This window comes from Hemicordylus capensis, chromosome 2, assembly GCF_027244095.1.
Source record: "Hemicordylus capensis ecotype Gifberg chromosome 2, rHemCap1.1.pri, whole genome shotgun sequence".
Classification (NCBI taxonomy): Eukaryota; Metazoa; Chordata; class Lepidosauria; order Squamata; family Cordylidae; genus Hemicordylus; species Hemicordylus capensis.
Genome location: NC_069658.1, coordinates 11621481 through 11642593, shown reverse-complemented (window position 1 = coordinate 11642593; position 21113 = coordinate 11621481). Strand labels below are relative to the sequence as shown.

General features: G+C 44.5%; 1 protein-coding gene across 1 annotated transcript; it reads right to left on the bottom strand.

Moving 5' to 3' along the window:
* Positions 1–269: 269 nt before the first annotated feature.
* HAUS1 (HAUS augmin like complex subunit 1) lies at positions 270–21098 on the bottom strand. Its single transcript, XM_053297897.1, has 9 exons — positions 20002–21098; positions 17619–17793; positions 17126–17261; positions 14379–14513; positions 9824–9947; positions 6331–6396; positions 4952–5023; positions 3779–3826; positions 270–570 (listed from the first exon to the last, which is right to left on the bottom strand). The coding sequence occupies exons 1-9, from the start codon at positions 20065–20067 to the stop codon at positions 487–489; spliced, it is 906 nt and encodes a 301-aa protein (XP_053153872.1). The 5' UTR covers positions 20068–21098; the 3' UTR covers positions 270–486.
* Between the last annotated feature and the right edge of the window lie 15 nt (positions 21099–21113).

Below are 21113 nucleotides of genomic sequence, written 5' to 3'. Positions count from 1 at the left end.
TAGTAACACCCTGGTGCAACCCTTTCTGGAGAAGCAAATGGTCACAGAACCAGCAAGTGACTGGGACAGGTAAGAGCCTTAAGGGCAGGCAGAGCAACACTGCTTGAAACATTCCTACATGATGTTGTTTTTAGCCCAACACACAAATACACAAAAGGTTCTCCTGAGGTTAATCAAACCTTGAACGACTTCTGCTCTTGCATCTATTTAGAGCACCCCCTGGAGGACAGTTGTCAAATCATATTACTATAAATGGTTATTGCAAAGGATGATTTAGAAAGATCATTTTATTGTTCATTCAGCAAGGGGGGAAATAGAGAACTTACAAAATAGAAAAGCTGTACAGCATTTTTTTTTAAAGCTAATTTTCTTCAAGAGAAATGAAGGTGATTGAAAGAGGAGAATACTATGTGAAGGTAAGAAAAACATACTGACATCCACAACATTTACAAATATCACACTGTTTCTTCTTCCCACACAAAGCCATTAGGTAAATCGATGTTTGCATGATAAAGGTTCCGAGAGTGCCATCATATCCACTTTGGTTGAAAACTCTGCCTCGAGTGTTTCCTAGGAAGAGAAAGGGACAATCAGTGACACCTCTTAGTACTCTGGTTACCCCCCATGTGGCACAGATGGATAATGGATGCTACAAACGGAAACCCGTGAAAAACTGCAGTGAGTTGCAAGGACAGGCTGCAGTTGCTAGAATCTGCAAACAGGCCCTTTGAATGGTGAGCAGAAGATCAGGCTCCCAGAGAGTTCGATAAAACTACCCAACATACATAGGACCATCTCTGCATCTCTTCAAAATCCTTGATGAAGGAAAACCAGGTTTTGGCTGGTCCTGGCCTGGGCATGTTGAGTTGAAGGTTACCCTGAGTAAACTGCATTGTTAGAAATCGCATTATCCTGCCTTCCTGTTCTCAATTCATGTTGCAGTTAGTTGGGAACACGGTCTCTCTCCTAGTTGTTATTGATGCTCAACACTGTGATTGGACTAACTACCTCACCAGATGTTACTGCCTCTCTGGACATCATTGGTACTATATAATCTGTTGTAAACTTTTTGGGGGGTACTCCATTTTTTGAATGAGCTCCCGACTAGTCATTAAACCAATAAAGCTACTTTTTTTACTTTCAGCAACTTGTGCACAGCCACCAATAATTCTGAACCTAGTGAGGAGCATTTTCCCACATCACCTTCTAAGGTAGTTTAAAATGGAGACAGACAAAATTTGGACTTGGAGACTTGGTTTAGGAATATACACTTGGTTTTTTACAAGAGCCTCAAGGCCCACCAGCGAGAAGTAGGAGTAAAATGGTGAGTTAGGGACAAAGTCACTTACCTGCTGCTCCCTGTGAGCCATACGCTGGGATATGCGGCATATGCATATTTACATCTGAGGGCCAGTTTGGACAATACTTTTCTTGCCATGAAATTAAAAGGGGGACGCACAGAGAGGGCACCTGGGGAGCACGTCTGGATGCCTTTCACAGACATCTGGACACCCTGCATTCTTTTATGGCATGGGGAGGAAAGCAATTCATACAAATTGCAACACTACTAGTATTTACAGTAGGTTGCATGTTCACCGGCAAATAGAGAAATGGGTTTATTAAAAAAGAAAGTGGCAATTGCTTCCCTGGGTGTGCTCTTGGTGCATCCCACTTTTAATTACATGGGCCTTTTGTGAACTGTAAGAGCAAGTTTTGCCCAATGCATTTATTCTGCACATTGACAAAACTCACAGCCTCATTTCCTTGCTGTTGTGTCCACACATACACAAACACACAGGCTTGTTTCTTAAGAGGACATAATAAATATGAGATCCCAAAATTAACAACTCTGTCCTGTGGGTACCTGCAAAGATCTGCAGCAGTTGTGGCATTTAGACCAGTGGGAGGAGGTTGGCATCTGTTCCCCACAGACACCCAGATTGGGCTAGGGGTCTTGCCTTTGGTACTCTGTTTTTAAAAACCTGAATTGCTTTTCATCACATATTTCAGCATGTGATAGACAAAAGGAGCAGTACATCCTCATCATACAACAAATAAAGTGATAAAGAAGGGGGAGGGAAACAAGTGTGGACAATTTTGATCATTGAAAGGAAACGTCTTGGGTCACATTGTAATCATTCCAGTGGGGAAGCTATTGGATGTGGAGAGGTTCAGAACTACTGAAAGAGACTTATTAATATGGCGTGGTGGTGGTGGTCAGAGCTGCACATATCATCTCCGTTTCTTAGGCATGTCATCAGAGGCTGAGAGGATTCCACATAGATTGTGATGGAAAACCATAGTTTCTTGGCACTGTTTCCCCCCCCCCCCGTTAGGAATATAGGAAGCTGCTTTATACAGAGCCAGACCACTGGGCCATGTAGCTCAGTACTGTCTACACTGATTGGCAGTGGTTCTCCAAGGTTTCAGGCAGGATTCTCTCCCAGCCCTGCCTGGAGATGGATTGTACCTAGGACCTTCTGCATGCTCCACCCCCAAACTATGGCCCCATCCCCAGGGAGATGGACAGGGTCTCCCATACACATATCTCCCATCCAGGCACTGACCATACCAAGACCTGCTTAGCTTCAGCAAAGTGGCTGTATCTTGTGCCCTTAGACCATGCAATGGGAGTCATGAGATAATGCTCATGTTTCATAGCTGCAGTGTTGCAACGGGGCACTGGCCATGGTAAAGCATGAAGAATTGCATATCACCCCCCAGTACTATCATGACAACAGCAGAACTTTAATTTCCTCTAATCTGGGGGTTCTGAAACGGGTCCCAGACACTGCTGGACCACAACTGGCCATCGTGGCTGGGGATGATGGGAAATGTAGTCCAACATAAGTTTGAGAACCCCTGCTTTAATCTGTCCAAGCACAGCATAAGCACATTGAACTGATCATGGTTTGAGCCACCAGTGACTCTTGCTGGTGTCTATCTTATGTTTCTTTTTAGATTGTAAGCCCTTTGGCAACAGGGTTCCATCTTATTAGTTTGTTATTTCTCTGTGTAAACCTCCCTGAGCCATTTTTGGAAGGGCGGTATAGAAATTGAACAAATAATAATAAATAAATAATAATACTGAAGTTTCTATTTATATTTAAGAAAACGCCTTCATTATGAACCCTGCCACCTATTAAGATCTTCAGGGGATGTTCATTTGAGGGTGCCACTGGCTTGTCTGGCAGCGACTCAGAATCGGGCCTTCTCTGTACTTGCTCCAGGGCTGTGGAACTTCCTGCTGAGATTAGAGCTTCTCCATCCCTGATGGCTTTTAGGAAACACCTGGACACACATCTCTCCAGCCAAGCTTTTTCCTTGGTTTTAGATGATGTTCTTACTTGAATTTTATTGTTTGCCATTTTTTTTCTAAGCAGATCTAACTGATCTAATAGAACATACTTCCATTGTTTGTGGTTCTTTCCAGTTTTAAATTATTTCTGTAAACTCTAACCCATTTGTAATGGCCTAAAACAGGTCAAAACGTTATGGTCAAAACAAACTGAATGGTCTTAACTGAAAACATCTTTCATGAAATATTTGCACTGGATCATCTCAGTTACTGTCTCTCCTGAGATCATTCAAGGAAAGACAAACAACAGCTTTAGCCTGTAAGTGCAATTTCTCATCACATGCTGACCTTTGGTCTAAAGATATCTTTCTCATCCAGTGCAGTACTTGCACCTACAATAACCTTGCAAGAGCCAGGTGTAAATAAAACTGCCCTTATCTTAATTGTACTGATGAACACTTGAATAACAGAATCACCCACCAACTCTCTCTTTGCTTCTTCAATCTTCACTCGAGCAAGAGATGGACTCTGAAAAAGTACAGAACAGCCATTTAGGCAAACACAGGATTTCCTCACTCACTCTTCTGAATTTTGTAATCAAGCTGTGCTGTCACCACTTTTTTAAAAAAAAGCTTAAGAAAAAAAGAGCTTTTAAGAAAAGAGCTTTAAAAAGTGCGCTTTAATACCAGCAGAAATCTTTCCATAAAAGGATTAGAATGGCAATATAGAAGGATGGGCTTGATCACATATAGCAATATTTGGCAACCATCTGAAGTTCTCCTGCACCCACAAATAACTCCCCCTTTTCTCATTTATGCCTGAAATGCATGCCCTCCCAGAATATCTGGGTGATGCCACCTCCCTCTCTTCCCTTAAAACCCACCTCTTCCACAATGTCCCTGGCACAACTCCTTAGACTTCCACTCCTATTGAGATTAAGTCCAACTATATGCAACTGAACTGAACACAATCTTCCCATATTACACTCACTTTCACTTTTCTCCCCTCCCTAAGCTGTCTTTGTTAAATTTTAGATTGTGAGCTCCCTGAGGCAGGGACTTGTCTTTTCATTGTTATTCTGTAAAGTGCCATGCACACCGATAATGCAATATCAAGAATTAGTAGTGATAAATGTTCTGAAAACACTGTCCATGCAACTTGTACACCTACAGGTAGTTCACACTGCTTTCCATACCACAACTGTCTAAAGTCTTGCATACACTAAGCATGTGCCTTACATCTTTGGCAGCTGGGCGTTTGTTAGTAAAGCAAGTCATTAGATCACCTCCGCTTAGGTATCCCCATCTCCCCCTCCATCCCAGTTCCATTGGTCCAGACTCCACCATGATCCTCTCCCTCTCTCTGTCGCCATCTTTTCCCAGACCACATAGAGGACAGCAGTACTGTCATAACAGCAGCTCAATTTAAAATATATGTACACACTGAAAAAAAGCTACAGAAATAATATCCCTTTTGGAACTTTGGCAGCAGAACAAATAGCAAACATGCATCAAGACTCTTCCACATGTCACCTAACCTGTGACCCACGTCAGGTGGAACTTGTGAAAGTATAATGAGTGGGACCTATGCTCTAATTCTATACACATTGAGCAAATGAGGCCATATGAATAAGAGCGGAAAGGAGAAAGTTACTGGTGTAAGGTCCAGGTAAGAGTCCAGTTTCTTCTTCAGAGGTGCTGCCTGCTTCTTTAATTCTTTCAGTTTCTGTGGGCAAAACCAAACAAGTAATTACATACAAACAAATCAAGATTTCTCTGATCAAGAAGTGGGGAGAGGGAATAGAAGCAGAACGTGATTTTTAGTTACAATTGCAATCCTATGCATGCTTACTCATAAGTAAGCCCTACTATATAAAATGGGGTTTGCTCCTAAGTAAGTGTTCAAAGATTGCACCCTCAGATACTTTTTAATTTGATAGATGGATAGATAATCTGCTATTTTATTTTAGGAATTTGCAACTTGCTTTTCTCCTCAAAGAGGTGCCCAAAGGGGCTAACGTAAGAGAAACAAAAATAAAATAAAACAATCTCAATTTATGTAGACCAGGGATTCTCAAACTTGGGTCCTCAGGTGTTATTGGACTTCAACTCCCATAATCCCCAGCCTCAGTGGCCTTTGGTTGGGGATTATGGGAGTTGAAGTCCAATAACACCTGAGGACCCAAGTTTGAGAATCACTGATGTAGACAAAATTACTAAAAGCAGTAGCAAGAGCAAGTCATTAAAATAAAAATCAAATTAAGCCCAGAACATGTATAATCCAAAGTCCTATCAAAATAAAAATGTGTTTAAAAGACAGTGGAACAATTCACCAACTCAGAACTCAGAATGGGCACCACCACCAAGAGTGGAGGAGCATACCTACTAACTGCACCCCTAAAACAGCAGCCTGTGCAGCAGGTCTTCCCTCGAGGGGGCAGGTAGATGGCAGAAGGCAGTCCCTGAACTATGTTGGCCCTAAGCTGTAGATCAGGCATCCCCAAACTGCGGCCCTCCAGATGTTTCTGAACTACAACTCCCAGCATCCCTAGACACAATTTTTTGTGGCTGGGTATGCTGGAAGTTGTAGTTCAGCAACATCTGGAGGGCCGCAGTTTGGGGATGCCTGCTGTAGATGATACCCAAACAGGATACAAGATACTTAAGTTACAAGAGGCATCTACGCATTTAGTTTTTGTACTTGGGGGGGAAAGAGGCTAACCCACTTGGGTGTTTTAAATCAATCTCTTTCTACTTTCTATCCATTAGTGTATGTATCAAATTTTCCTTTTGCCTTCACAGTTTCTCAAATCAGTGCTAAGGGCCACTCTTTAGGTATAACCATTTGGATCACTTTGCAGTCTGAAACACACTCAATATAGCGAGGTATTTGGATCTGATCTCATCGTCTCTAGCAGACTCACATTTGCGCACCATCTGGCTAAATGTCATTTCTTTCTAACCATCGAGGTTAAATGCCAGCTAGTATGTGTCATTTTCGACTACTGTTAATATCGGCAGCAGAACACCCACCTCTGAGAGACTCACTAGAGACTCGTGAGTCAGGGAGGCATCCATCCCACTCGCAGAAAGTTGCTCCTGCAGGGAGGAAAAGAAGCACAACAAGAAAAAGCAAAGATGCCTCTTTAGCAGCAGAATCAGACAATAAGCATCACAGACGGCCCCAAGGAAAAAGCCAAAGAGGTGTCAAGGGCCATTTTGCTACCTCCGTCTAACTAAAAACAGCAGGAATCCCAGAATGCTTTAAGGACACATGACATAGCTTGACACTGAGTCAGACTCCTCTGCCACCTAACCCAGTACTGTCTACACTGACTGGCAGTGGCTTTCTGGGGTCTCAGGTCTTTCCCAGTCCTGCTTTACAATAGATCCTTTATCTAAAGATGCTAGGAACCGAACATGGCACCTTCTGCAGCAACTAATGTGCCCACCACTGGGCTATGGGCTCTCCTGTCTTGGAGAATATGAATGCCGACCCAGCTGCCTCTTGCAATGAGATCCCGGGAGAAAAATGCAAGTCTCATGTGGGGGGTAAGGGTACGAGATCAGTACCAATGAGAACTTGGAATACTTCCAGACAGCCATTCAGGGTGCCTGCCAGTAGGTTTCTGTGGCATCTGGGCTTTGGGCTTTCCAACACAGGATTGTCAGTTGGCCATACCTGAATGGTGGTCGGGGAACACGGGAAGCTACCAAGTCAGATCATTGGTTCATCTAGTTTAGTATTGTCTGCACAGATTGGCAGCAACTTCTTCGGTTTCAGGCAGGAGTCTCTCTCAGCCCTATCTGGAGTTGCCAGAGAGAAAAATTGGAACCTTCTGCATGCAAGCAGGCAGAGGCCCATCCCCTAAGGGGAATATCTTACAGTGCTCACACATGCAGTCTCCCATTCCAATGCAAACCAGGGTGGACCCTGCTTAGCAAAGGGGGCAACTCATGCTTGCTACCACAAGACCCACTCTCCTCCCCTAATTTACAACCTGGTCTGGATTAAACTATAAACTGCTGATGCTACTAAGCAGGACCACAGCCAGATTAGGATCCCAACCCAGGATAATTTTGTGAAAACCCCACAATGCTGAGGCAGAACAACATTTTAGAAGTTTTATGCTGCAGGCGAAGTTGTCTCATATTGTGCCAAATGTTGCAAAACATCTCAAGCACTTGTCTATTAATACCACTTAGCACTTACATTTATATACCGCTCTATAGCCGGAGCTCTCTAAGCGGTTTACAATGATTTAGCATATTGCCCCCAACATTCTGGGTACTCATTTTACTGACCTCGGAAGGATGGAAGGCTGAGTCAACCTTGAGCCCCTGGTCAGGATCGAACTTGTAACCTTCTGGTTACAGGGCGGCAGTTTTACCACTGCGCCACCAGGGGCTTAATTAAGGGGCTTTATTGTGGGGCTTCCTTAAAGGGGCTGTAGAGGTAGAGACTGCAGGTCCTGCGACTCACTCCTCACTTGTCTTGTGACATGCGACTCATATTTTAAGCCCTTGAGTTATTCAGGGACAACCAATCGGTCACTAGATGCAGATTCGTTTCTGGTCCCCTCCTAGATGTATTCACCTCCCCCGCCACCCCCTTTCTGAAAAAGGATTCTTCTCCTCCTCCTCCTCCTCTCACCTCCCTCTTTTGTTCAAGCAGAAACTGCAACTATAGATCCTCAGTCTGACCCAAATACTGCTGAGAGATGCTGAGCCCAGGACAGGCACCCCTGATTTAGCCATTGGGTCCCTACCCTCCTGAAATACGTGACTGCCACCATAAGCCAGAAAATGGTGCCTGGCCATTCTAAAATGGCCTCCATCAGCAGGAGGGCTAAAGACCCACTTGCTTTTTTTAAAATTAAAAATGATGAATTAAAGGTTAAACGTTCTGCACACATATGCGGAACCCTTTATGCTATGTAGCAGACAAAGCTGGAGAGAAACCGGCCCGTTGACAGCTTGATCCCCCACTGAAGTGAATGCAGATTGGTTTGTGAACTGAATTGCTCCAAGAACCCACAAAGATCTGCTCCTCTCAGAAGCACTAGCTGCAACTGGTTCCCCATTCTTGGAGATTAACGTCTCGTTCTCTCCAGGGAGGTAAACCTACGTCAGATTGCACCACTGCAGACAGTGGGTGGGGGCCAGTCTTCCCTCTAACAAGGATTTCCAGATGTTGTGGACTACAACTCCCATAACTCCCAAGCAAAGGCCATTGCAGCTGGGGATTCTGGGAGTGGTAGTCCACAACATCTGGGAATCCCTGTTAGAGGGAACGGGGCGGGTGGGGGGCTCCCCACTATGCTAGTTTTTCTGTACACTGAGTACTCTATCATATAAGCCCCCACTGGCAGTGTGAAGTGGTACAGCCGAGACACCGGGATCACCAGCTCATTGAGAATGAAACCTAGGAAATACCATGGTTATATTTTTTGTATTGAAGCCTGGGTAGATAGAAGCACACTTGCTCACATTCACCCCGTTACTCATATCTCTCTCCTCATCCCCCACTCTGTTAAGTTCAGACTGTAAGTTGCTTGGGGCAGATAACTATCTCTTGTTATCTGTGAAGCAGCACATACAACTGATGGTGCTATGTAAAATAAAAGCACAAAAGGGTAGTTGAAAATGTCTCCATTTTAGTCTACCCTGTGTAAAGAGGTCAAGTGGTGATTCGCTTATATTTAGTCGAGGCGGGGCGGTGGGCGGGGGGCACAGTCCCTGTTCAGCATAGGGATGTACACGGAACCGGTTCAACAGCGGGGTGTGTGTGTCTAATTTGAAGGGCCACATTTCTCCCGCCGGTGCTCGGTTTTCCAAAAGCCCTGCGGGGCGGCAGCGTACCTCCCGGCCACCCCCTTTCGCCCCGTTGTCCAGGCGTGACGGGAAGTAGTGAGCGCACCTGCACACATTGCACAAGTGCGCTCTGTATGCAGGCACGCTCACTACTTCCGGTCACATTCAGACAACAGAGCAGCAGGGAGGTATGCTGCTGCCCTGAAGGCCTTTTGGAAAACCGAGCACCAGTGGGGGAAATGCAGCGCTGTGTGTGTGTGTGCACGCACGTATGTGTGCACCCTGCCCTGCCCTTAAAGTTAGACACACACCCCCAGCTGGTTCAGTGCACATCCCTAGTTTGGCTCAGCCCAGCCTCTCTCCAATGACTGCTGCTGTCCACAAATATAAGAGGAGACTGGTCAAAAGCCTGTCTAAAGACTGACCTCGGCTTACGAGACCAAGAGGCACCTTTTAAAGTAGTACTACTTAGCAGGAGGAGAGCAAGGGTCCCTATTCAACCTCAGCACAGCATCCCTCCAGTGGCTGTGGCTCCTGCCTACCATGTGTTCCTTTTTAGATTGCGAGTCCTTTGGGGACAGGGAACCATTTTTGTTATGTAAACTGCTTTGAGAACCAGTTTGCTGAAAAGCACTATGTAAATATTCATCATCGTCATAATCAGGTTGCATCGTCCCTAGAGCAACATTGGCAGAAAGCTCTCCAGGCCCACCTCGGCTGACTTTATTCTGAACTGGAAATCTGCAGATTTGTCCTTTAGGAACTTCATATTTTGAGTCCTGCTATCAGCTTTGGCTTTTTCCGTTACCAAAAGCTCTTCTGTTTTTGCAAGATCACTGAAGGGGGAAGAAGAAGAAAAAAGAGAGAGAGGTGAGAGGAGGAGAAAAAAACTTTTCCAGAAAGGGGGTGGCGGGGGAGGTCAATACACAGCATCTAGGAGGGGAACAGAAACGAATCTGCATCTAGTGACCGACTGGTTGTCCCTGAATAACTCAAGGGCTTAAAATATGAGTCGCATGTCACAAGACAAGTGAGGAGTGAGTCGCAGGACCTGCAGTCTCTACCTCTACAGCCCCTTTAAGGAAGCCCCACAATACCGACATGATGTTCAGCTCTCAAGGATAACTCAGTCACCAAGATCACAAGACATGTGCTCGCACCTGGTCTTGTGGTAGCAAACATGGCTTGTCCCCTTAGCTAAGCAGGGTTTGCACTGGTTGCATATGAATGGGAGACTTGACGTGTGAGCACAGTAAGATATTCCCCTCAGGGGATGGAGCCACTCTGGGAAGACCACCAAGGTTCCAAGTCCTTCCGTGGCATCTCCAAGATAGGGCAGAGAGAGACTCCTGCTACAACCTTGGGAAGCCGCTGCCAGTCTGTACAGAGTAGACTATACTGAGCTAGATGGACCTATGGTCTGACTTGGTACATGGCAGCTTCTTATGCTCCTATGTAATAAGGACTCTCTTTTGAACATAAGAAGCACCGATCTGCTGGAACAGACCAAAGGCATGCTGGACTAGGACTGGGGAGACCCGAGTTCAAATCCCCATTCAGCCATGAGACTTGCTGGGTGACTCTGGGCCAGTCACTTCTCTCTCAGCCTAACCTACTTCACAGGGTTGTTGTGAGGAGAAACTTAAGTATGTAGTACACCACTCAGGGCTCCTTGGAGGAAGAGTGGGATATAAATGTAATAATATTAATAATAATAATCCTCTCTCTCACAGTGGCCTGCCAGATGCCTCTGAGAAGTCCAAAGCATCAGATCATGGCAACAGCCCTCCCCTATCATTTGTCCCCAACATCTACCATTCAGAGCTATATTGCCTCTGAACACGAAGGCTCCATCTAGCCATCATTTTGGGAGACTTCGCTGAAAAGGATGCATAATAGGACTAAGGTACAGGTGTTGGGTGGCAACAGATACTACTCTGAGGAAAGAATCTGGACAAACCCTGGCAAAGCTGTCTGACTTGATGGCTGAGAGAGGTGGGGCTTGTAGAATGCACAAAGTACTTCAAAAATGCAGAAGCCACACTAGTGTAGTGATTCTAGCAAGATACCTCTAAAGGTAAATTATACATTATGCTTTTCGATATTCAGTGTAATGGACCATCCTCTTTACAAAATAAAATGGGAAAGAGATTTACAGAGTCCAATTCCAGATGAAGTAAGGAAGTGGATAGGAGGAAATGTGGGTAGGAACCTGTTTTCTATACATTTAAGAGAGAATTATTTGAAAATGTTGCATTAAATGTATCTAACCATATATGCAGAAAACAGTATATAATGATTCTCATGATAGACGTTGCTGGTGGTCTAGAGAATCACATGCAGATTATGTACATATTTTCAGGATGTGTTATAAAATCAAGCAATCTGGGAACTGATATGGTTTTATGTTAATCAGATAACAGGTTATCAGTTACCCAAGGATCCTATAAGGATTATATCAGATTATTTAACAGATATTGTGGATGAAGATGATATTGAAATGTTAACCAACTTATCCAATGCTGCAAAGATCTCTATAGCAGCATATTGGGGGGAAAGAACATAAATCCTCCAATTGATTTTTGGAAAATGGGATATAGGTGTGATGATGAAACGTATTTAATATATAACAGCTCGACAGAACCAGATATATGGCTCCATTAGTGTTCCCTAATTTTTTTTATCTGTGTGTGGAATGAGTTTTGTTCTGGGTGGGAGTATCAAGGCAGCGTGCACGCACATGCATTCAGAGTGGGGCCTTCCTGATTCAACCTGAGTGGGATCTAAAATTAACTGAGTGGACATTAAAAAAACTTGTAAGCGTGTGCACGTGCGCATGCCTTAGAGGGAACACTAGGCTCCATTAAGAGATGGATACTTTTAAACTAGTTTTTGGAATGATAGGCTTTGTGATTGTGTATGCTCTCATTTGCCGTTTTCTGACATTACTGATAATGACAACAATTCTTAGACTGACAGCTATTTGGTGTTTGCCTTAACATATACAGTACTTTAACCAAGTACGTATGCATGTATTGTACTTTTCTGGTTACTGGTCAATGACCATAATAAAGATTTGTTTGTACTGTAATGTTGTTCAGATGGGTTATTAATAATCTAGCAGATTTGTTTGTTTGTTTAATTGCTAATGGAAATTTAGTTCAGACTCTTATATGTTGAAACTTCTTTTGGGGGTGGGAGGGAGGGAAGCTTAACAAAAAGAAGATAAAGATATCCCTAAAGGCAGTGGAAGCTTGCAGAACCTGGCTCAGCAAGTCAGATGTACAGTACAGCCCTGCTGCTCTGGGTAAAACCTTGTATCAATCCTGACCATATGAGGGAGAAAGCTCTCTCCATCTTATGCTGCACAAGCCAGGCGTGGCACCCCACCCCACCCCCTTCATAATGGATGTAGAACAAGGCTAGGGAAACTTGGCCCTCCAGATCTTGTTGGGCTTCAACACCCAGCCACAAATTTGTTGTTGTAGTTCAACAACATCTGGAGGGCCAAGTTTGCCCAGCCCTGATAGGCTGAACCTGAACAATCCACCAGCAATCCTTGCAGCAGAGCAAACAGCCAGTTCCTCCTTTAGCAAACCTTGCCACACTGGCCCAGAGCAAGTTTAAATACAGCAAGAACCAGCAGAGGGGCAGTTTCTGGCCTGATCTACGCACACAGCAAAACAAGGTAGCCAGTGGGACTACAGCACCACAGACTGCTGGTGGTGGATTGCATCTAGGAAGAAGTTTCTTCATAAACTCCCCTTTACTAGTAGAAAACTAGTCTGATGGCCTACAACCTCTCTTCCTGAAACACTAGTGTTTTGCTCTCCAATCAAAGGGACTTCTTACCATAGGAAAACATTCCAAATTGGGATTCCTCACCTACAGCCTGGGCCCCAAAACATCTGGATACTCAAAGTTCGGAACTCCTAGTCCACTTATCTTTTCAAGATTCTGCCACCCACAGGCTCCATACTGTCTCCAATGCTTTTTAACGAAACCACTGGGAGAGATCATCAGGAGATTTGGTGCAGGGTGCTATCAGTAGGCTGATGACACCCAGATCTATTTCTCCATGTCAGAGTCATCAGGAAAAAGTTTAAATTCCCTAAATGCCTGCCTGGACGCAGTGATGGGCTGGATGAGGGATAAAAGTCTGAGAATGAATCCAAATAAAATGGAGGTGCGTATTGTGCAGGGTTGGAACTCAAGAGACAATTTAATCTTCCAGTTCTGGATGGGATCACACTCCCCCCCAAAAGGAACAGATAAACAGTCTGGGAGTGTTTCTGGATCCAAACCTCTCTCTGGTGTCTCAGGTTGAGGCAGGGGCTAGGGGTGCATTCTATCAGCTTCAGCTGCATCCATTTCTTGAGAAAAATGACCTCAGAACATATGCCAGTAAGCTCTGGACTAGACTACTGCAATACACTCTATGTGGGACTGCCTTTATACTGCATATACTGCCTTTATACAGAAACCGTAGTTGGTACAGAATGCAGCAACCAGGTTATTCTCCTGGTCATCTTGAAGAGACTATATTACTCTTATATTCAAAGAACTACACTGGCCCCCAATATGTTTCTAGGCAAAATACAAGACACTGGTTATAACCTATAAAGCCCTGAACAGCTTACGCCCTGGTTTTTAAGAGAATGTCTTCTTCACTATGAGCCCCATCACCCATTAAGATCATCTGGGGAGGTTTGTCTGCAGTTGCCACCAACTCGTTTGGTGACTCTGCGGGGCTACTCTGTTGCTGCCTTGAGACTCTGTGATGCACTCCCTGCTGAAATAAGAGCCTCCCCATCTCTGACAACTTTGAAAAAGTCTCTAAGGACACACTTATTCACCCAAGCTTTTTAACCTGACTTGTGGTATTACATAGTTTTAATTTTTTTTTAAAATCTTGCTGTAAACCGCCCAGAGACGTAAGTTTGGGGCAGTGTACAAACATAATCAATAAATACTGTTGCATGTATATAGCCGATACTTAGCTGCCTGCCAAAAAAACAGTTCCAAGGGGGCCAGATTGGCCTTCCAAGGAAAGGGGTTTCCCCAGTCTGAGCCCCACGACAGAGAAGGCGCTATCCTGCATCCCAGCCAAAGGCAGTGGTGTGCAGAACAAGGCCTTCAAACCATTCATAATTTTACGCATTATTAAACACTACACAAAACAACATGGTCCAGCAGAAGCCCATAGGCCTGTTCACTCTCCGGCCTGCCTCCCTCCCCTTAAGCAAGACTTCCAACACGGGACTCACTCTTGAAGACGCTTTTCCAGCACTAGCGCTGCAGTGAGTTTTTTCCTCAGGTTGGTCAGTTCAAGCTCCATCTCTTTGTTTTTGGACTCTGCTGCATACAGATCCGACGTCAAATCATTGATGGCGGGAATGAAGCTAAAGACAAGAAGAGGCCTGGCCAGTCAGATGTTTAAAAAGCAGTGTTTGGATTTCAGACATGCAAAGGAAACCCAGTCCCATCTTCCGGCCACGATCATTTCACTAGCCCTATTTACTAAGACCGTTGTCGACTTCCTCAAGGACCTATCAAGGAGTATGTGCCCCTTCTTGTGAAATCAGAGGAAGGGGTGCATACTCCTGTACTTTCATGCACATGACTGTTGCCAACATTAGACCCACACCAGTTCCTTCCAGAATTCTTCTGTCTAGGAGAGGATGGGGCCATAGCTCAGTGGCAGAGAACCAGCTTTGCCTGCCGAAGGTCCCAGGTTCAATCCCTGGCAGCATCTCCAAGTAGGCCTGGGAGAGACTCCTGCCTGAAACCTTAGAGAGCTGCTGACATTCAGTTTTTGAAGATGGTGAATATTTATTTACCGCTTTTCAACAAAAGTTCCCAAAGCGGGAACATAGATATAAATAGATATAAATAAATAAAATGGCTCCCTGTCCCCCAAGGGTTCATAAGCTAAAAACATAACATAAGACAAACACCAGAAACAGCTACTGGAGGGATGCTGTAATAGGGATGGAGAGGGCCAGTTGCTCTCCCCCTGCTATATAAAGAGAAATACTACTTTAAAAGGTGCCTCTTTGCTCAGTTAAAGCTAAAGTGCACTGCCAAGTCTATTTCGACTCCTGGCGCCCACAAAGCCCTGTGGTTTTCTTTGGTAGAATACAGGAGAGGTTTACCATGGCCGCCTCCTGCATAGTATGAGATAATGCCTTTCAGCATCTTCCTATCTTGCTGCTGCCCGATATAGGTGTTTCCCATACTAGCGTGGATTTGAACCGGCAACCTTCTGCTTGTTAGTCAAGCATTTCCCCGCTGTGCCACTTAAGGGGGGTCACTACTGAGCTAGATGGACCAAGGGTGTGACTTGGTATAAGGCAGCTTCCTGTGTTTGTATGAGAAGATTATTTCATCTCTACAAAGCAAAAGAGAACTCTGGTACTTCCAGTGACTGTTGCTGGTGTGTGTCCTATGTTTCTTTTTAGAATGTGAGCCCTTTGGGGACAGGGAGCCATCTTATTTGTTTGTTATTTCTCTTTGTAAACCGCCCTGAGCCATTTTTGGAAGGGCGGTATAGAAATTGAATTATTAATGATGATGATGATGATGATGATGATGATGATAATAATAATAATAATAATAATAATAATAATAATAATAAGACTTCACCAGCTTCTGGCTTTTATAGCCAACATCTACAGACTTTCTCTGTCTATTTCGTTAATACTTTTAAAGACCCATCTCATGGGCAATGAATTCAGCTACTCAGTGTGTGTGAAGAAAATATTGCTTTGGGTGTAGGCGACTGTAACAGAGACCTTGCACTCATTGAGTGTGGAGCTCTGGTTCCTATGTTTTACAGTTCCTTTAACAATTGGTTTAGCAAATGTTGCAAGCAAAGCCTTGCATGGCTTTGCAGGGATTGGCTGGGCCCTGTCCCCAGGAGTGCCTGTATCCCAGGAAAGTCTGAAGAGCCAGTCTGCCTAGAGAGAGCTAGAGACAGCGATTTCTACTCCTGAAGTAAGCCATAAGAAACCAGAAGGTTAAGCTAGTTAGTGCCTTTGCTATCTTTTTGTTTGGTTGTGTGGTGTTATTAACCTCTCTTTACCCCTTTTAAATCCAGGCCCTTATCCCTTTGTTCAAATAAACCACCCTTTTGTTAGATAATTGCTGGTCTGTGTCTAGTATGCTTAATTCTAAACCCCCCACCCCCCCATAGCCTAGCTACTCAGTGCACATGGGTGTAAGGAAGGGGGCGAGCCTCCTAGTGGGTCAGGAGGCCCATTACAGTCACCTAGGTTGTTTTCACAAGAAAAAAAGCCAACAGTGTTTTATGCTTCTGTATAGTTTATTTAGGAAGGTGCACCCTAATCCTACACTGTTTCTACATGTTTTACATAGGTAGACAATGACCACATTCCTCACATGAAGGACGAGGTTCAGTGAAGTCATGCATGGGTATCGCAGAATTCTCCTCTGCTTTTTAGAGACAGAGCAGCCCTTTTCTTTATATTCGGCGGATGCATTCTGAGAAAAGGTGCAGCAGGGCACATTCTGGGAATACTAATATAAACAAGCCATGCCGGAGTACACACTCGTCTTCAACGCTTCCTCCTTGCTTGAACTTTATTTTATTTATTTATTCATTCGATTTCTATACTGCCCTTCCAAAAATGGCTCAGGGCAGTTTACACAGAGAAATAACAGATAAATAAGATGGATCCCTGTCCCCAAAGGGCTCACAATCTAAAAGAAATGTAAGATAGATACCAGCAATAGTCACTGGAGGTACTGTGTTGTGGGTGGAGAGGGCCAGTTACTCTCCCCCTGCTAAATAAAGATAATCACCATGTTAAAAGGTGCCTCTTTGCCAAGTTAGCAGGGGTTATTGTTCTTTAGTCAGAACAATGCAAGTATTTACAGCATAGAAGTTCATGAAACTGAGTACGTTTCCTCAAGTATTTCTAGGACCTTAATCTAGTCTCAAAGCATTCAAGCCAAGCTCCCAGTGATAAAGGAATCCAGTGGAAGACATTACCTTGCAAGGGAAGTGTCCTTTGTTTCAAGGACTAATGCTGTATCTACCAAGGTGTTCAGATAGCTGGTGCTGGCCTTAGAAAGGCTACTGAATGACAGATCCAAACTCTCAGTCAGAAGATCTTGTAGATAGTTCCCTGAAAAATAAAATAGAGAAATGCATGTAATTTGTAGAGCATGTAAAAATGGGGAGGGGGGGACTTTGGACTATACGAGGGATTCCCAACTTTGGGTTCTCAGATGATATTGGACTAAAATGGCCAGTTGGTTAGGGATGATGGTAGTCCAACAACATCTGGGGACCCAAGGCTGGAACTCTGGACTATAGAAACAGGATATCTTTATTGCATGAGAAACTTTACTTTGGGTATTTAGTGTGTACAACACTCTAAACAACTACAAGAAGAGAAGCGGGAGTAGAAAGAACAACTGATTTTTTCCTTTTCAAATCAACATCCTTTTTTTGAAATTGAAGCTTTAAAATCAAGTCTCACCATCTGATTCATACTCTGATGTTTTCTGCTTCATGTCATCAATTAATAGGCTGATGTCCCCGTCTCTGGATTCGTTGCATTCTGCCAGCTCATACAAAATATCAATTGTTCGTGCATCTGCCTCATAAGGGGGGATGGGTTGATCCCCATAAGTCTTTTTCAGCCACAAAGCAACCTACAGTAGATTGTGCCGGGGAGGAAGAGAAGGAATATGAACTTTTTTCAGTCTTAATTCTCACACAACTTATAATACTTAACAAGGATTATACACATTTTAAAATTTCATTAACATTCTAGTGATGATAGTGATGAAGAGACCATGAAGTCATAGGAACTAAGGATGTGCATGGAAGCAGTTCAGAGACCCTTTATGGGCCTCTGAATCGGTTTGAACCTGCCAGTTCGAAGGCAGCAGGGGTCGACTTTAAGGGCAGAGGAAGATGCACTTATTCCTCCCTCCGCTTTCCCCCCACCGGCACTCCTTTTGCAAAGGGACTGTCGGGGCAGCAGTGTACCTCCCTGCCGTCTCATTGCCTCCTCGGTCCCTATGTCACTGGAAGTACCTGACACATCAGCGCATGTGCATGCACATCGCACTCGCGAGCATGCTCGTTGGGCGTGCGTGCTGATGCACACAGGCACATCGGGTACTTCTGCTGACATAGGGACTGCGGAGGCAACGGGGCAGCAAGGAGGTACATTGCTGCCCCGACGGCACCTTTGTAAAAGGAGAGCCAGCGGGGGGGGGAGGATTAAGTGCACCCTTCTCCTCCCTTAAAGTGACTTTAAGGGCGGAGGAGAATGCACTTATTCCCCTCCAAAGGCAGAGGGGCCTTTGAACTTCCCCCACCCAATTCCATGCACATCCCTAACAGGAACACAGGAAGCTGAGGAACACAGGAATACCGAAACCCTTGACCGCTCTAGCTCAGCATGGTCTACTCACTGACTGGCAGCAGCTCTCTAAGATTGCAGGCTGGCGTCTTCCCCAGACCTACCTGGAGATACCTACAATTGAACCTCAGACCTTCTGCATGCAAAATACCACTGAGCTACAGCCGCATCTCCTAAAGTCCAATCTCCTGTTTCAAGAATGGCTGACGTAAACCGAAACACCAGAAAAGAATTCTACAGAAAGGCAATCACAGAGCAATTGGTTACCCTTTCACTATAGAACTGTAGCCCTATTCACACATTATGTCCATCACTCATCCAGTATAAACTAACAAGTACAGATCTATATGCAGTTATTCACACGTTATGCTGAATGCAGGTACAACAGTACCCATCCCATCTATAGCCTGCATTTTAGAGGACCTGTACCCTGGTTTGTTATTAAAATCAACACAGGTAGAAGTATGTACGTACAGACATTTGAACACAGGTACAAAACAATGTATAAATAGTGCTTCTAGTTCCAAATACAACACATAGTACAGCAGAAAGGCAACTGTGGAGCAAATGGATACCCTTAAACTCTATACCCAAGTGACAGCTTGGGGCCTAATCCAGCAGGGCTGTTCTTATGCTAATCGGTGTAGTTAAGAAGTGGTAAAAAGCAGCCTTTTTTCTTCATATTTCAACACAACTCATGCATGGAAATAGAGATTCTCAAGCCATAGTATTATTCGTTTATTCTTAGCAAACAATGCCTTTATTAAGAACAACCAATATTCACAAGACAAGATTTTAAGGCTTTACAACTTCCCCTAAGCCTGACTCATCAAAGTACTTTTTTTAAAAAAGTCCAGATATTTCAGAGCAAAAGAACAGTGGGCAGGATCCAGACTAAGGCAGTCATGACTAAGACCCACTGAAATTAATGGGACTTAAACTAGCCATTACCACTTTATCTCGCTTATTTCAGTGGGGCTTAGCTATTGCCACTTTAGTCTCAATCTTGCCCAGACCATATTAGCTAGTGTGCAGTTTGCTTCAGCTGAAAACTTCAATTCAACATATGAAGATTGGGTGGTCTCTGCTATGGTTTTAACTGTTATTGATCGATTGATTGACTGATTGTCATCAAGTTAGTGTCAACTCTTAGCGACCACACAGATAAATTCTCTCCAGGATGATATTGTCTTCAACTTGGCCTTTTAGGTCTCTCAGTGGTGCATTCATTGCTGTCATAATCGAGTCCATCCACTTTGCTGCTGGTTGTGCTCTTCTTCTCTTTCCTGCTCAAGGGAGCTGGGTCTCTGCATAATGTGTCTGAAGTATGATAGTTTCAGCCTTATTCATTCATGCACAGTGTCAGAATTTTTTAGTGTGTGTGCAGCCTAAAAAAATTCAGTTATCCCTTTTCAGAAAGACTGACACACAAAGACAGAGCTCGCATCATAATTGAGAAACCCCAAGGAATTGCTACAGGCTCACTTACCTTGTTCACCTTCTCCTCCATCTCTACTGAAGTCTTCTGTATTGAAATCCTCCCGCTTTGCTCCATGGCCACCCTTTGGCGTACAGCCTGGCGCGAAGAGATGACCTAATCCCGCGCAATGGCTCTTGGGAGTCGTAGTTCCAACGCCGTCTTCATGCATCCAATGTCCTTTCTCTGGGGAAAGGAGGGAGAGTCCAGCCTCCCTATTCAGTCAGTTCAGCTCAAGGACACGCTGATCTGATACGGTCAAGGACGCCTGCCAAATTTAACATCCTATGATACATTCTGTACCAGCTGTGCAACTTATTTGGGGAAGGGGAGGCAGACCCTTGACCCAGGGTGTCCTTTATCTAGCAGTGTAGGGCTGCCAGCCGCCCAGGATTGTTGCGGAGTCTCCAGTAAACGACATCCATCTCCGGAGACTATTGAAGCAATCCTGAAAATGCTAATGGCTCGATGTTGTGAAAAATATTAGGAAAAATATTGCCTCCTCGCTCCTCCTCTCCCCCCGCAAAGTCTTGCCCACTAGATCTATTCAATTTGACGAAAGGGGCTTGAGCACGCTGCATTTTCGGAACCCCAAATGTGTGAGTGCGTTATCTTCGCAAACAGGACTTAATCCACTGTGCATGCAATACTGTGAGGAAGAGCTATTGTGTGAGGGGGGGCACTCTGCACATGCCTAGAGAAACCTGACTCTCGGGACGGAAGCCCCAAACTAGAACAAGGTTTAGGGACTAAGCCTTGACTCATAAGACACAGAAGCCTATAATGAACCGCACGTAAACCCGTCCCCACAATCCTACGGCATGAGAGGTAGCGGCACCGCAGCACGCCACGTGGGTCTTCCTTCCTCCCTCCAGCCTGGAAGGGGCGTGTTCTTAGGGGCGGAGCCACTTGTGACTTCAGCCCCCAGGTAGGCGTGGCCTACTGCCCTTAAGCTCCGCCTCCCCGAGTTTTGAAGCGCAACGGATCTCAAGCGACCAAAATGCTACTATTTTTTCCCTCTTTTTAATAAAAGGGCAGCCTCGTCCTTAAGCCTGAAAAAAATAATAATAATAAAACACCGCATGATGTCTATTTTTATATAAAGTGATGATTCAGCCAAATTA